We start from the raw sequence: 15,445 nt of genomic DNA on the forward strand, positions 1-15,445 counted from the left end.
AGTGAGTAGAAGGTGATGAGAATGTGGAAGACAAAGAATGGGAAGAAAAATAAAGAAAGGAAATGAGGATAACATACGGGAAAGAAGGAAACGAATAAAATGAGGAGCATAAAAAGGAGGTAAAGGATGGAAGCGAAAGAATAACGGAGAGAAAGGAAAGGAGGAAACAAAATATGGCAGAGCAAAAAGAGGGGATGAAACAGAGGGAGAAGGAAGGGAGGAAGAAGAAAAGAATAAGATACAGGAAGGAAGAGGGAAATTGAATAAGAGATGAAAAAATATAGAAGAACAGGAAGTACAGGAGGGAAAGAATATGAGTAGGAATGGGATGGAGGGAAAAAATAAGAGCGATACAGAAATTTAAAAAAAAAAAAAAACAGTGAGGGAAAGAAGACAGGGGGAGAGAAGAAATGTGTTAAAGGAAAATGAGAACAGAATATGGAAAAGAAGAAAAGAAGGAAAATAATAATAATAAAAAAAAGATGTAAAGGATAAGGAAGAGAAAAAAAGGAAGAGACTAAGAAAGGAGACTGATAAAGAGGAAACATGGAAAAATAAGGGCAGTGAAGAAAAGCGGTAAACCAAAATTAGGTTACAATGACGAAGGCTAAATATTATGAAGACAGTAAAAGAAAAAAAAAAACTTTCGTGCTCCTTCCTTCATTATTAACTCAACAATGGGACAAAATTATATTCCTTTCCCTGTAATGGTCAGACTTATATAATTTGTTCTAACTGTCGAAAAGATTTTATTCAGCGGACAAAAGCTCTGCGCAGTCAAATGGTAAACGTCTTCAGTACGATGCCTCCTTTATAATTTTCATTTTGCAACTATCACACGATTTTTTGTTGGCTTGAAGGTCATCTCTCGTAGTGACGGGGTTAGGTGGGAATTGTTCTAACTTCTTCCTTATACACATCCCTCCCAAACTGCATAAAATGGATGAGACATAGCAAGAATAAAAGATAATTCGTCACCGAGCTAATTGGTTAATGTTTTTATAAGGGTGTCACTGCGATGGTTGAGTTTAAGCATTATTTTCTGGTTGGTTCCAGAAGATTTTATTTAGCAATGAGAAATCAGTCTATTCCGGCTAAATCTATGCGTTTATTATTCAGCACAAAGAAAGCTTTTACCTAAATTAGTCATCATCATCATCTTCAACACCCTGGCCTCCTTTCCCACGTAAAGATAAGGTAACGTACGGTCCAGAGAAGAAGGAAAACAACCTGATAGAGGAAGAGCCAATTTATAAGGCGAAAAAATATGTTATATATCCTGGCTAAGATTTACCATTACAGTTCCATGACATACAATTGTATCCTCTTCCTATTATCCTCAGGCGATTTTATTAAACTTCCAAAGAACCTCTCTTGTTTAAAAGGTTAATGAGGGCTGTATCTAGGCCGTGTAGTTCGAAAAGTTTATCCTATGGTGAAGAAAATTGCCTCTAAATAGTAAGACGAGAATAGAAAAAAAAAATCCTCTGAAGGAAGGTTTATTTAGCCTATATTTTTTTTTTTAATCTCATTGCAGCTAATGCCAAACTTTAGAAAAACTCACGCTCGCCATGGACCCCTTTAACCTGAGGACGTATTGTTTACTTTGTTCCTGCAATCTTGAAATTTAATACAGAGAAGATGTCTCTGACTGGAAAGGTTAGATAATTCCTTCATTTACCCATTTACTGCAAGAGAACTCCCCTAAGGTGAATTAAGTCATCAGAAGAAAACAAGAATGAAATCCAAATTAAGAATGAAACAGCATTTCTCCTAAATAAATTATCTGTTGAGGAAGATAGAGATAAATTTCGACGAACTGCAGCGAAAACGAATGATACAAGATATGTTACATTTCTTAGTACTTATCGACCATGTTATTTCAGCGTGAAAAATATTTTCTTGAATGACAATAATACAGTATGTACACAGTTTACTACTTGCTCACTAATGCTGATATCAGTCATAGTGGATCACATTAATTGTGTCAGGTCTATGCTATATTCAACATTTTTATTTTGCACTTCTTTGCTTTGCCTTTCATTTCTTTTTTTAATAAATCACTACACTGTTTCACTGATACAAAGGTAAAGCCGAGTGTGTACTGAAATTGACCTTCACATCACGGTGGATGAGTTTACGAACCTTGTGTATACTTATTTTCCTGTTTCAAGCTTAAACATGTTGAGAAATAACGTACACTTATTTTTATGTGTACCTTTTGCACGAAAAATTTTGTGTAACCTTAGTTTAATTCAATACTAGCATCATTTGTTGTAAGTAAAGACAGAAAACGGTAATATCTCTCGATGTAGATTTCAACGTTTCACGATGTCTCTTGCAATACCACCAGCAATTTTGAATTTTACTAGCAAGTGATGTTGGTTATTGGAGTTGTGAATATTAAATTTTTTTATTTCTCATATAATCCCGTAAAGAATCATATGGTGCTATGTCTGATGTGCCTGCCCCCGCCCCCCCCTCTTAATCGGTCAACGGATTTGGAATGCGCTTGCCGAGTGAATTCGTGTCAAAGGCTCCAGCGCGGTGGGCCATTGGATACCAGATAATAAACTTAAAACTGTGTGAATATCCATGTTTCCTGTGTGTGTGTGTGTGTGTGTGTGTGTGTGTGTGTGTGTGTGTGTGTGTGTGTGTGTGTGTGTGTGTGTGTGTGTGTGTGTACTTTTTTTCTTCTGGTATAACAAAACAGCCATAATGTACTGGGTGGCTGAAGTGAAATGTGACACAAACCAAAATTATTGTGGTAAAGGCAAAAAAAATTTGTCTTCCAACAATACTGAAGGTTTATTACTTCCTACCTAACATTACACAGCCTGGTAGAGCCAAAAGGCCTGTTGACGTAGGCATACAGTATGGCTCCCTTTGTGATCTTTCGAGTAAAAGACTACCTTTTCCCTCTCTCTAGGTGAGCAGGTCGCGGTCACGGCTACCTTCTGGGGGCACATCCATAATGGATCATCATTAACTTTTACGATAAACAACTCTCCATAGCAATATACTATTACCATGAGTCATCTTGCTTTTCGGTTTGTTCACGTTATCATTAGCTTTGGTGTAGTTGTGAAGTTTTGGCGGCTGTACTAGTATGAAAGTATTAGCAAATGCCACCAGCGCAACTTAAGATGAAAAAAGACGACAAATGCGGCCAGTCCAATCGTCATTTTCATCTGTACCATTGTCGTCATTATAATTATCATATTTCGATAGCCTGTTTACTAACCGCCACCACCACCACCATCCTCATGATCATCGACTGCCTTTTGCAATTTTTAGATCTTTCTGCCCATCTGTATCATTCAGGACTTTCAGCTTCAACAAAGCTACACCATACCACCCTCTCACACCACAACACAAAAAAATCACCCTTCCACATCATAGTAAGGGCATTAACCGAATGTCAATGGAGCTCCCGCATCTTATGCTATTGTATTTCTTTACAAATACATTTTTAAAAACTCCATTAACCACTGTGTATAAGCCGCAACTCCGAGGACAAATGTTGATGAAGATCGAATACAAATAAGAAGATTACGGCAACTAAACGCTGAGTGGCCAGTGCGGGATGCTAGCTATTCTTAATGTGGTAATATTAGGTCATGTCTTAACTATGCAGATTCCTTTCCACATTACTTGATGCAAAAGAAAACGGAGAAGGTAAAAACCTTGGTGGTAGGTGGGGGTACTCACCATCCATTCACTCGAAGTAGTGAGGCTTTCGGATGGCTGCCCTATGCACTCTTCCTTCCTTTTTTAATTCCTTCCTCTTATGTCATTCTTTCCTTCATTCTTTCCTCTTCCTTCTGTCTACGGGTGACTCTACACTGAGTGACAAGCCAAATGGTTTCCTGTACACCAGGAAACCATTTACTACGCTGGGTGGTAACCATATAACCAAACTATGGCGCCTGGTGGTTTGGTTGGTCATTAAGCCGCTCCAACAGGACTGAGCCTGCGTTGGTTCATATCCAAGGGGAGGTTGAGATTTATTGCTCACATAATGTCACTCAGGGATGAGTGAGGTTGGTCACTCTCATCTTAACTGTCAGTACCGACTTGCCTAGCCCTAGGTTCCTACGCTCCTCATGGGGCAACACAGGTTTAGATGATGGATGGGTGGATGGAACACCTGTAAGAATACGATCTGTTAAGGTATGGGTAACATTAAAATCTTTCTTTGCTTGCTTCTTAATCCCTTCCTGCTTAGCCTTCAGCCACAACATTCCCGAGTGTTGCAACTTGTACTAAATGGTAAAGAAATAATCTAAGAAACAAAATTGCTTCTTAACTTTTTTAGTTTTTAGCCTACTTATTTTTTTCTGACTCCGACATGTTTTACTGGGCCTCGGAGAAATCCTTATAACTGGAGGTAATATTGGTCTTCATTAACAACACCTTCATAACTAACGGACTCCTCTTATGGCGAACGAAGCTTCCGGAGGTGAGAAGAATGAAGCATAAAGCACGTCATCGTAGTGAAAGACATAAAGTGGATGATCTTAAAAAAATAAGATGTATAATGAGCGTAACTGTTTAGACTTATTCACGCTGTTGTCAGTACTGAAGAAAATAAGCTGGTTATGGGAGTGAAAGAAATGGCCTATTTCGCTTCTATAATGTTCTTTTTGAAATACAGTACATTCTTACTATCGCCAATGTATATCATATTCAGTATGGGAGATATTTTGAAATTTAGTGAACGTCCCCCCCCCCCCGACACCATTCTCTCTCTCTCTCTCTCTCTCTCTCTCTCTCTCTCTCTCTCTCTAACAAATTTCTCAAGCTCCCTCCCCGTCCCCCACTCCTGTATATCTTCCAATCTTCCCCCTTTCATCCTCAAATCCCTACATTTATCCTTCGATCCCTCTCCCCCTCTCCTCTAGCCTCCTACCACTTTGCTCTTCCACTTCTCTCGAAATTCCTGTTTTCCCAGTTCTTGTTTATTTTTCAATATATTTTCCCTCTTTCTCTCTCTTTCTAGCTTGCTTTTCCTGGGCGTGTTTCTCTTTTTTACTTTCTTTCATTCACCTTTTGCCCATTTAATCATTCTAATTTCTGTCTTTGGGTTTCTGTCTTTTTCGCCGTAATCTCCCCCCTCCCTTTTTTCTTCTTTCGGTGTCTTTCTCTGTCCCCTCCTCCCCTCTTTTCTCTTTCTTTGGTTTCTTTCATCTCTTCTTTACTTTCTTCAATCTTTTCCATCTGTCACCCTTCCTCCTCTCTCTACCTCCCATTTTCTTTAGCATGAGTCTTTTCCCCACACCTTTCTCTTTCTTGATTCCCCCTCTCTCCATCACCTCCCCTTTCCCCTACCCCGCGTCCCTCTCCTCCGTCTCTCTGTTTCATTGTCTATGCTGTCTACATCATTTTTACTTTTTTGTGACAATTTTTTTTTCTTGGAATGTCTTACACTTTTTTCTTAGATTCCATTCCTTCTCGTCTCTCTCTCTCTCTCTCTCTCTCTCTCTCTCTCTCTCTCCCTCTGATTTTTCCCTCTTTCTCTCGAGCTCCCTCTGTTCCTCTGAGAATTCTCCTTCACTCAGTTCCATCTGTCACTTGGATTCTCTTTCATTCCTTTCAGACTCCCTCCTCCCCTCCCTCCCTTACGATCCTCTCTTCTCCCCCATTCCTTTATTGTCGCCCCTACTTTCTCGCCCCTATTTCTCCTTCATCAACCAACCCTCCATTAGCTCTTGTTTACAATCTACACATTTTCATTTATCACTATGACTTTCATGTTCCTTGATTACTTATGATATATCCATTTTCCCCTACTACGTATACGTATCCCTAATTTCCTGATATATTCACATTGATAAGGAAAAGGAAATGTAAATTCAGTCTTCTATTTCCTGATATATTCACACTGATAAGGAAAAGAAAATGTAAATTCAGTCTTCTAAGGCTTATTCTGTACATCTTAAGGCAGCATTTCTAGCGATTGTATGGTTAGTGACAGAAATGTGCCGGTACTGTACAGCACTGAACGGGCATTTGTTTGATAGTCAGAGGGTCTGTGTCATATAAAATGTCTCCACGAGTTTTAAAAGAAGCATTAAAATTAAATAAGAAAGTCTTTATTTAGCTTTTTAACAGATTACTGAATAACTCTGCCTAAGGAATGGAAGCTAGCAAATGTAGTTACTAATCAAGGTATTAGTGTAAAGTTAGGCAGTTAAGTCCGTCCATTCAGTCTGCTGTCTCGTTCCTGCATACTGATGGGAATCACTACCAGAGAAATAAAGTTAATAATCAACTTCATCAACATTACCCCAGCCTTAATTCCCACCTAAGAGATGGAACCAGGCATAATTCAGAAAAACAGAAAAGGAAAACACAAAGGCAGGAGAACAATCACAAAGTACTAGTATGCGCAGTGAAATGGCTACACAGTCATTTACGGATTATCCAGGCCGGGGATTTACCTCGCAGATCAAAACCTTCCGTATATTGCTTTTCCATTTAGCTGCCCTACACATGCACCTCTGGGACAGTCACTCCATCAACTGTTGTTAGGAAAAAAAAAATAAGTTCACTCCGTGTCATGTGTATATCCATATCTATCTTCCATCCTTCTATGCTTTTTGTACGACTGCCGATTCTTTAGCTCCTCAACTACCAAATCTCGCTTTCTTACACACTCATTTACCATATACATCCATCTTTTTGGCCAACCACACTTCCTCCTACCTTTAGACTGATTCTTATATACCGGTACATGTTTCATCACTCTATTTTCATTCAACCTTTCTGTGCTATACCATCTAAGAGTCTCCTTTATCCTTTTGTCAATATACGTGGTATACGTAATGATGTAAAGACCAGAATGTTTGTAAAACCCACTGTTTGAAGATCATAAATTTATTTTCGTAGTTTGAAGGTTACTACCTTCATTGTACAATATGTACTAAGGTATCAAAGACACACTATCCTTTCACTATCTCTGGCAATTTTAATTTGGTGAAGGGGGCTGACCCCTCCTAAAAATTATGGCTGGAAAATTATATATGGTGGCAGACCTTAGGAGTAACCAGACGAACTTACCTTGGAATTTTCATTCAAATCCATCGATTAGCTTAGGAGGAGTTACGGCACAAACAGACTCCCTCTCACCCACACCAACAAACAGGCTTAATCTCGCGCAACGGTATAAGGTGAGTTGCCGAAAATGACGACATCCTGCTTCACAGGATTAATGACGATACAAAAAAAAAAAATGACACCTACACTGGGGAACATGCGATACGAAGATTGCCCAAAGGAGCTAGTTCTTTTCACAATATCGAACACAGACTGAGAAGGAAATTCAACAAAGGCATTAAAAGCTGTTAAAGGATGATGAAAGAGATGAATATTTAAGTGACTCAAAGCCACATAAGTGAATATTCTGGACAGATGATGGCAACTTGTTTCTGAATGTAGAGCGATATATCATAATTCACTCGTCGATCCATACTCGAAGCAATGGCTGTAACGACACTGGTAATTGCTTCGTCTCATTATCCAAATACTGTTTTAATGGGTCTTCAAATACAGAAATAATTACCTTGTAAAGTGGTAGACTGCAATATATTATTTTCAAGCGTTACTTGGACAAGTGCTGCGTCTAATTTCAAATCCTCACCTAAATATGTTCAAGGAAGAATATGCCATAAATTTTCATAACGTCCTGCTCGTAAGGGCTTGTGGTCGCGCCTTTACTATAGGGATAAATTGTAATGTCTTAAACTTTGAAGACAAAATTTGGTTGAATGAGTAGTCAGAAGCGACTCACACACACACCCACCCACACCTACACACACACACACACACACACACCCACACACACACACACAAGCAACTGAAACGACCGAAGGGGAAAATTGCATAAAATTGCTTAATGCACTTTAGATATAAAGGCGGCTCCTTGCCCGTATTAAACGGAATGAAGATGAAAGGTTGAAAATGGTCCATTAATAAAATGGACAAGATCATTTGTATTTTAGTTTCTTCAAAGGAGCGACAAGTGATGAAAAAGATGAATATTTAACGGACTCAAAGTCACTTAAGTAAACATTCTGGACAGATTATGCCAACTTGTTTCTAAATGAAGAGTGATAAACGATATTTTTTCTGTTATGACACAATATAGAATATTATGTTAATGTTCTGTTGAGGACAAAAGTATTGATACACACCCTTACGATAAATGACGAGACAATGAGCGGTGACATTTGAAACCCGGTAATGCAGACTTGGGAATTTAACAAGCTTTGCAGATTATTACATAAGTATGAGAAATCCTCGTCTAAACAATACATGCTTTTACAGTTCCTTCACGTCAATGCGTAAGGCCATGATACGAGGAAAAAGATTGGCCTCTCGTTCTTTTTTCCTGCAGGTAGTTACATCGGCGTGCAAAAGCATGAGGTGGTTATCTGTGCTACTCGGTTTGTTTATCCTTCTGTCTGACATTCTATCTATTAGCAAGGTGAAGGGGAAACTATGAGAAGGAATCACATAGTTATTGAGGATCATCATAAGAACAGGTGAACAATTTTGGCCAGAAAAGTCAAACGCAATGTTAGCTGTAACAGATTTTATCCGATTATGATTATACTTGCCATACCTGGTGGAATGCTGTGGGAGAGGTAAGGATGACGTGATTAATTCAGGTAAGGGTCACAGGACGATGCCGTAGGTTCGAGCAGTTATTTCAAATTGCACTGATTCAATTTGGATCAAACTTGGTAGATGGGATTAAGGCTAGCCAAGGATAAAACTGATATTATTTAAGAACAATAGATCAAAAGACAAGGTCGCAAGGTAAGGTCAAATTAATTTTTTTTTTTTTTTTCGATTTCGACCAAATTTGGTGGAATTGTTGATGGTCATGCAAGGATGAATGAAATCGATACTGAGAGCATTCTATGAAAGGTTAAAAACACGGGGCAGGTTCAAAGTTTCGGCCTTGAACCGACTGTAGGGAGCGAGTGTTGCACACTCTGAGCGATCCATCCTCCATTGAAGATGGATAAGTTTTAATTTTACCACACAGGATTTGAATGAGCTGTGTTACTGGCAGTGAGTCTTGCTACAGTTTTCTTATCCTATGTATTCTCTCTCTCTCTCTCTCTCTCTCTCTCTCTCTCTCTCTTATCAACACCAGCCAATGCATCACAACTTTCCCACGCAACATGACAGTTTTTCCACGCAACATTAAAGTCGTAAGCACCTAAGTTTTGGTGGCAATAAGCTGGCTGAGCTTAAAGAAAGAAAGTTAGGGAAATGAATGAAGGCAAGATTGAGAGAGAGAGAGAGAGAGAGAGAGAGAGAGAGAGAATCCGATTTATGAACAATTTTCGAACAAATTACTAACAATTTAGGAAGGCAATATTAAAATGGACAAAGTAGCTCAGCAGAAAGCAGCAAAGTTGTAACACGAAATTCACATACTGTACACATAAACTCAGCGGAACAAGGCGTCATTTACGAAACTTTTATTCTGTGCATCCCCGTAACTTCTCCTATAAGCGTTTTGCTTCTGTTTGATTTAAAGTTGTGGTTGTTCGTGTCCTTGTTCCAGTAGTCTTGCTTGAAGTTGTCTTGTTTCTCTTGCTTTGATGCCTCACGTCTGTGGTTTATTTAGCTTTACTTACAGCCAAGTTGTTTTCATTTTTTTTTTTTTCTTTCTCCAGTAGTTTTGCAGCTGATTTTTACTTGACCATTTCGAAGTCTGCTTTCCTCGTCGTTTTAAGCACATTTCCAGTTGTTTCTACGCTTTATTATAATTGCTTCATTTTTTTTTTTTTTTTTTTTACTTTCTTGGCCTCTCGAAGCACTTTTTTCAATTAAAAGGATTTGTCTAGCCTTTTATGAGATTTGTTCTAGCTTCAAAGCATTTTTTCTTTCTTATTTCAAAGCTTTTTTTTTATTCTACATATTTTTCTTGTGCTTTCAGTCTTTTCCTAGTCATATCAAGGCTTATTTTTTCTGGATTTGAGGGCTTTTCTAATTCTTCGAAGTAGTCATTATTAATCGTTCCTTATCAGTCTTCCAGTTCGACAATTGTATTATGGTTGCAACGCCTTCTTTTATAGTTCAAAGGTTTTCTTGCAGTCTTTTATATTTTTTTCGTTCTTTGCACAGATTTTTCTAGTCGATTCATTATCTTTTTATAGTCTGAATGCATGTTTCTACTTACAAGCTTTGGATAACGCCTTCAGAATTTTCTGTTAACATCGAATTTTAAATTTTAGGTTGAAGCACTTTCTCATATTTTTTCTTTCCTTTCTAACAATTTCTTAGCTTTTCCGTTTATCAGCTTTTTATAGTAATTTTGCAGTATTTTTATTTTTATTTGAAAAATTTTCCTTGCCGTTTCGATTTTTTTTTTCTGGTCGTTGGCTACAGTGTTCGAGGGATCCTACTTGTAATCTTAAAAGTTTTTCTTTCCTTTGATCCCAATTTACGAAGTTTTCATTTTGCTGGATGGCGTCAACAGATTTTATTCAGGTAGAATAAACCCTCAGTAGAAAAATAAATAAATGAATAAAAATGTTATGCATAATCTAAACTAACTTATTCGGAAAAAAAGATGTCGTTCCAGGCTCATTTGGAACGTGAACCTGGTGGACTGCAGGCTGAAGCTGCCCTCAACCTGCAGTCCACCATCATTCTTTTGGGAATCGGAAGGAATGTGAGGGACGTTTGCATGACCTAACAGTAGTGCCGCCCAGTCATATCAGAGCCGCCACATGAAGGCCTCCCTTTCCATCATCCTTTCCATCGTGGGATTAGGCCCACGATATGACAGCGACCTCAAATGGACTAGTAGATCTATTGTTCTTTTACTTTCTTTTTCATACTCTTCCTTTCTTCTCTTGTTCTTATTTTGTATGCTCTTTTTCTTTTCACATAATCCTGTCATTGGTATGATCGCTCTTATGTTTTTCGTTGGGGGTAACACTAAGTGCTTATACTCCACTGAGCAAAACTAGAACTTTTGTCACTATTAACTGTTTGCTTGTGTGCCTGCCTGCCCGTCTGTCGGTCTGTGTCCGTCTCTCTCTGTCCACTGGAATACAAAAAGATTTAAAACTTCCGGGAGAATCATGATGAAAATAACTTATGTCCCTACTGATACAAGTGAGCAATAAGGAAAATTTGGTTAGCGTAAAACAAAGTAAATAGACAAAAGTCGAACTTGAATAATTATAAACATACAAAATGTTTCTGCTTGAGCCAAGGTAATACCATATGTAAGATGTGTTCCATAGTGTCTTATAGATCTGACCTAGAACAACCTGCAGGAACACCTAAGCCCAACGGGTGTATGCACTTTACTTCCGCCTTTCAAATGTGTCCTTTTTTCTACCGCCTCTCCTTCCCATAATCTCGTCTAATTCTCCAGCTCAATCTTTCATTTCTCTTCGTCCAGTGCTTATTTATAGTCGTGCTTTTTACCGTTCACGGAGAGGGAGGGAAATGTCTTTGGTCGTGTTTTTCACTGCACTTGTCTGACGTTCTGTATACCTGAGCGTCTGTGAGGGCTGAATGATATACCATCTCTTCTATGTCCATTTCGCTTTCATCCACACTTCTCCATATCACCCATGCTTTTTCCCGCCCACAGCTGTGTCCGTGTCGGTGTCAGTGTGGACCCTGGTGGCCATCTCCCTGGAGCGGTACTACGCCATCTGTCAGCCGCTCCGGTCGCGCGGCTGGCAGACCCTCTCTCACGCCTACAAGATCATCTCCCTTGTGTGGGTCCTTTCACTCGTCTTCATGGCTCCTATCGCAGCACTTTCTCAGCTGCTCCCAGTTGGGAATACCAGTAGGTTTTTTTCTTCTTCTTGACTGAATGTTTTGTTGCCTGTTTATTTTTTACCTGAGTTCAAAGATACCAGGTAAAGTAAATGAGAGCATGGCGAGCTTATCGTTTACCTGTTTTTGATAACTTTGAAATTACCCACCCCTGCACTCAGCCATTAATACTACAGGATCTGTTTTTGCAGAGTATACCGCCGTGCCAGTTCCCCACCATAAACCCAGTTCAGGTTAATTCTATCGATTTTCTTTGTTTTTCACGCCCATTTCTTCGTTCTCTTGCATTTCACTCTTAGAGGCAATCTTAAAATAACTCTCGAGGTACTCAAACCACTAGTCCCACGACACCCTTTTTCACATGGAGTACTTTACCGTCCCAGCCCCACCTCCCACCACATTTCTAGCCTATACTACCCAACTCCTTTGCCCACCACGCCCATTTCTTTTCTTCCCTCCATTTTTTATAGTTTCAGCAAGCAACGCTGTTTTATGTGGTCGACGAACGTGCTCTTGGGGGTAGGTTCTATTAGTTTTCGTTTTTTACTTTTATTATTATTATTTGCTTATCTCATTATGTTTCATTTTATTTTATTTTTATCTGCGAAGTGTGGGCACAGATACTTTATTTTTTTAATATCGACTGTGCGTATACAGAAAATTACAAAACAAGGGATGGCACCCCAAATGATGCTGGTAATTGATGGAATCATTCTTTTACGATGTTTTGAAGCACATTTGCAAATAAGGTGTGCTTGTGATGTGGAACTAATATTTTGAGGGCTCGATTTGTGCTAATAATTGGGTGCCCTTTTCACTGGCTATGGTGTTTGATAGTTTCCAAAATTATACGTCATTTCTTTCTTTGTTTAGGTAGGACCTATGAGGCATTTAAGGTGATGATGACGATGAAGATGCATGACCAGATCTCAGATTTCTTTCCCTCTCGATAATCCCAGTATGCTTTCAGCACTGTTCCTCCCTTCGATCATTTTACATTACCCTAAGTCCCTACAGTAAATCGTCCTTGATTATTCTCGTATTCCTGGAATAATTTCCCCCTCCCCTCTCTCTCTCTCTCTCTCTCTCTCTCTCGTATAATTTCAGTAATATTCCCCACTGACACTTTTAGCCCCCCATCATCCAGATCACTCTCTTCCTCGACCAGTCTCGTATGCTTACAAGTACATAAATACGCCCTTCTCTCTCTCTCTCTCTCTCTCGTATAATCAGTAATATTCCCCACTGACACTTTTAGTCCCTCATCATCCAGATCACTCTCTTCCTCGACCAGTCTCGTATGCTTACGAGTACATAAATACGCCCTTCTCAGTTTCTTTTTCCTACCCTTCCATCACACAGATGTCTCTCCCTCGACCACTCTTAAATTCTTTCGTCAATTCCATTTATTCCCTGATTCCTCGTCTCTCATTCCCCTCTGCCTCCATCATCGTTATTATATACTTTTTCTTTTTTTTTACATCTCCCTTTCCCTTTCGATGTTTTGATCAGAGACCTCCATCTCTTAAATCTCTTATCCATCTTCCACACCTTTTCCCGCCAATACCTCCCGTCCTTCCCACCCCAGTTCCCTTTTCTTAGTCCTCTATATCTCTAGTCACTCTTCTTTCTTCAGAGTGGGGAGGCCAGAGGTGAATAGGTTAATATATCTAGCTCGCCACTGGAAGGACCCGAGGTGAATACTCGACCCAGCCAGACTGGTGAACTAATTTTGTTTCCTCGTTGTCTCTGTTCACTGAAAAATACAACTGGCGACCTGAATGTAAAACTACTACTGCGGGGTGAATTTTGGGGGAAGATTTAGACTTGCCATAATGACCGTCTCACAGCCGATAGGTATAGATCTAATTCCTCTTCTTCTTCTTCTTCTTCCACAGGCCGCCACAAATGCCGCGAGATGTGGCCGAGTCTGCACCTGGAGCGCGGGTTCAGCATGTTCCTGTGTGGCGCCCTCCTGCTGGTGCCGCTGGTCATTCTGGTGTTCGCCTACTCCTCCATCACCGTCACCCTCTGGCACGGCATGCGGCTCGAGAGGGAGACCGGACAAGGTAGCCGACCCTGTACGTCCAAACTTGACACCGCTGTTGGATCGTGTGCATGACCGCTGCTGTGCCTGGCTGATGGGGTGAAGGGAGGGGATGGCTGCGAGTGCCACTGAGGGAGGGGGCTTAGTGCATGAAGGTTAGTGCATGATGCAATGGTTAGAGGATGATGCGAGGATGACTGGATACAGAAGGTGAGGCTTTGCTAGTGCATGGCTCTGGGAAAACGACATGTGAAACTAAGGTATGGTTTAGTGTATAATGGTTAGTGCACGATGCTGTGGTTCGAGAATTATGCTAGGATAACTGTATGCTGAAGGTGAGATTTTGTTAATGCACGATTCTGGGGTTATTGCATGTGACGGTGAGGGGATGATTTTAGTGTATGGGGGTAAATGCATGCCTATGGGGTTAGGGATTGATGCCAAGATAAATGTAAGCTGGAGGTGAGACTTCGTTAGCGCATTGCTTTGGAATAGCGAGATGTTAAACTGAAGAATGAGTTTAATGCAGGAGAGTTTCCGCTTGTGCATGTTGCTAGGGTTAAGAAATAATGCTAAGATAGCTTACCTGATGGCGAAGTTTTGTTATTGCATGAATCTAGTAAAATAGCGTGGAAAACTGAGAAAGTGAGTTATATCATAAGGGTTTGAGTTAGTGCATGGGAATAACTTTGGGAATTCTTGCTTGTATTACTATGTGTTGATGGTAAGGTTTTGTTTCTCAGTAATTCTGGGATAACCGCATGCGAAACTAAGTTGATGGGAACAGACTAGGCAGCCCGTTTCCTAAGTGAGCGTCCACATGCGTGCTCAAACAAGTGTTGGCAACATGCAAGCAACACAGTAACGAACACGCTGCAAACACGTTGGGAACAGCAGCGTCCAGATCATGTTTGCAACATCATGATGAAGTCTCAGCTGCCTCGTATGGACACACTTTTCCCATCAACTCTGCTGCCAGTATTCGAAGCTGCACTGAAACATGTTTGCATACATTTGTCCAAATACTGATGCAAACATGTTCTCGAACATGTTGCCAGCTGTGCTGTCAGCATATGATCGAGTACACGTGTGGACGCATCCTAATGCCGACAGTATCTCCTCCGGCCACACACCTTCATATGTCGGCGCTTCGGTGAGTAATACCCACCGTCTATATTTGTTATATGTTAATGCTGTTAAATTCAGGACTGGTGTTACGATACTGCCTGCAGCGTTTGTGCCATGTATGTGGCCTTTCGGAACATCAGTACAGGCTGCTTTAATGAAAATCAAATCCACAAACAGTCCCCTGACCCAGCCTGGGATTGATCTCATTATTCGTACTTGCTGACCGTAGTCCACTGTTTTGTCCACACTGAGATAAACGTATGTGGAACTGAAGAACTGGGTTAGTGTCATGAAGAGAGGGTAACTGCATTTTGATGACTTCGCCTCAACCGCATGCGACACTGGAGGGTTAAGTTAGCGCATGAGGGCTAGGTTACTGCTTCATACTTTGATAGAAGCATGTTGACTGACGAATGAGGCTAGTGCATGATCTTAGTGTAATCGTCG

General features: G+C 40.1%; 1 protein-coding gene across 1 annotated transcript in view; it reads left to right on the top strand.

Annotated features, from left to right (window-relative positions):
* The window catches only part of LOC145400187 (cholecystokinin receptor type A-like), a 214,795-nt gene that overhangs the window by 178,588 nt on the left and 20,762 nt on the right, over nucleotides 1–15,445 (top strand). The window contains exons 3-4 of the mRNA XM_080272700.1: nucleotides 11,633–11,833; nucleotides 13,722–13,904. Of these exons, the coding sequence (XP_080128826.1) occupies nucleotides 11,633–11,833; nucleotides 13,722–13,904 (384 nt within the window). The remainder of the gene's footprint in view (nucleotides 1–11,632; nucleotides 11,834–13,721; nucleotides 13,905–15,445) is intronic.

This window comes from Coenobita brevimanus, chromosome 51 (genome assembly GCF_032717465.1).
Source record: "Coenobita brevimanus isolate Jiangsu-jjx chromosome 51, ASM3271746v2, whole genome shotgun sequence".
Classification (NCBI taxonomy): domain Eukaryota; kingdom Metazoa; phylum Arthropoda; class Malacostraca; order Decapoda; family Coenobitidae; genus Coenobita; species Coenobita brevimanus.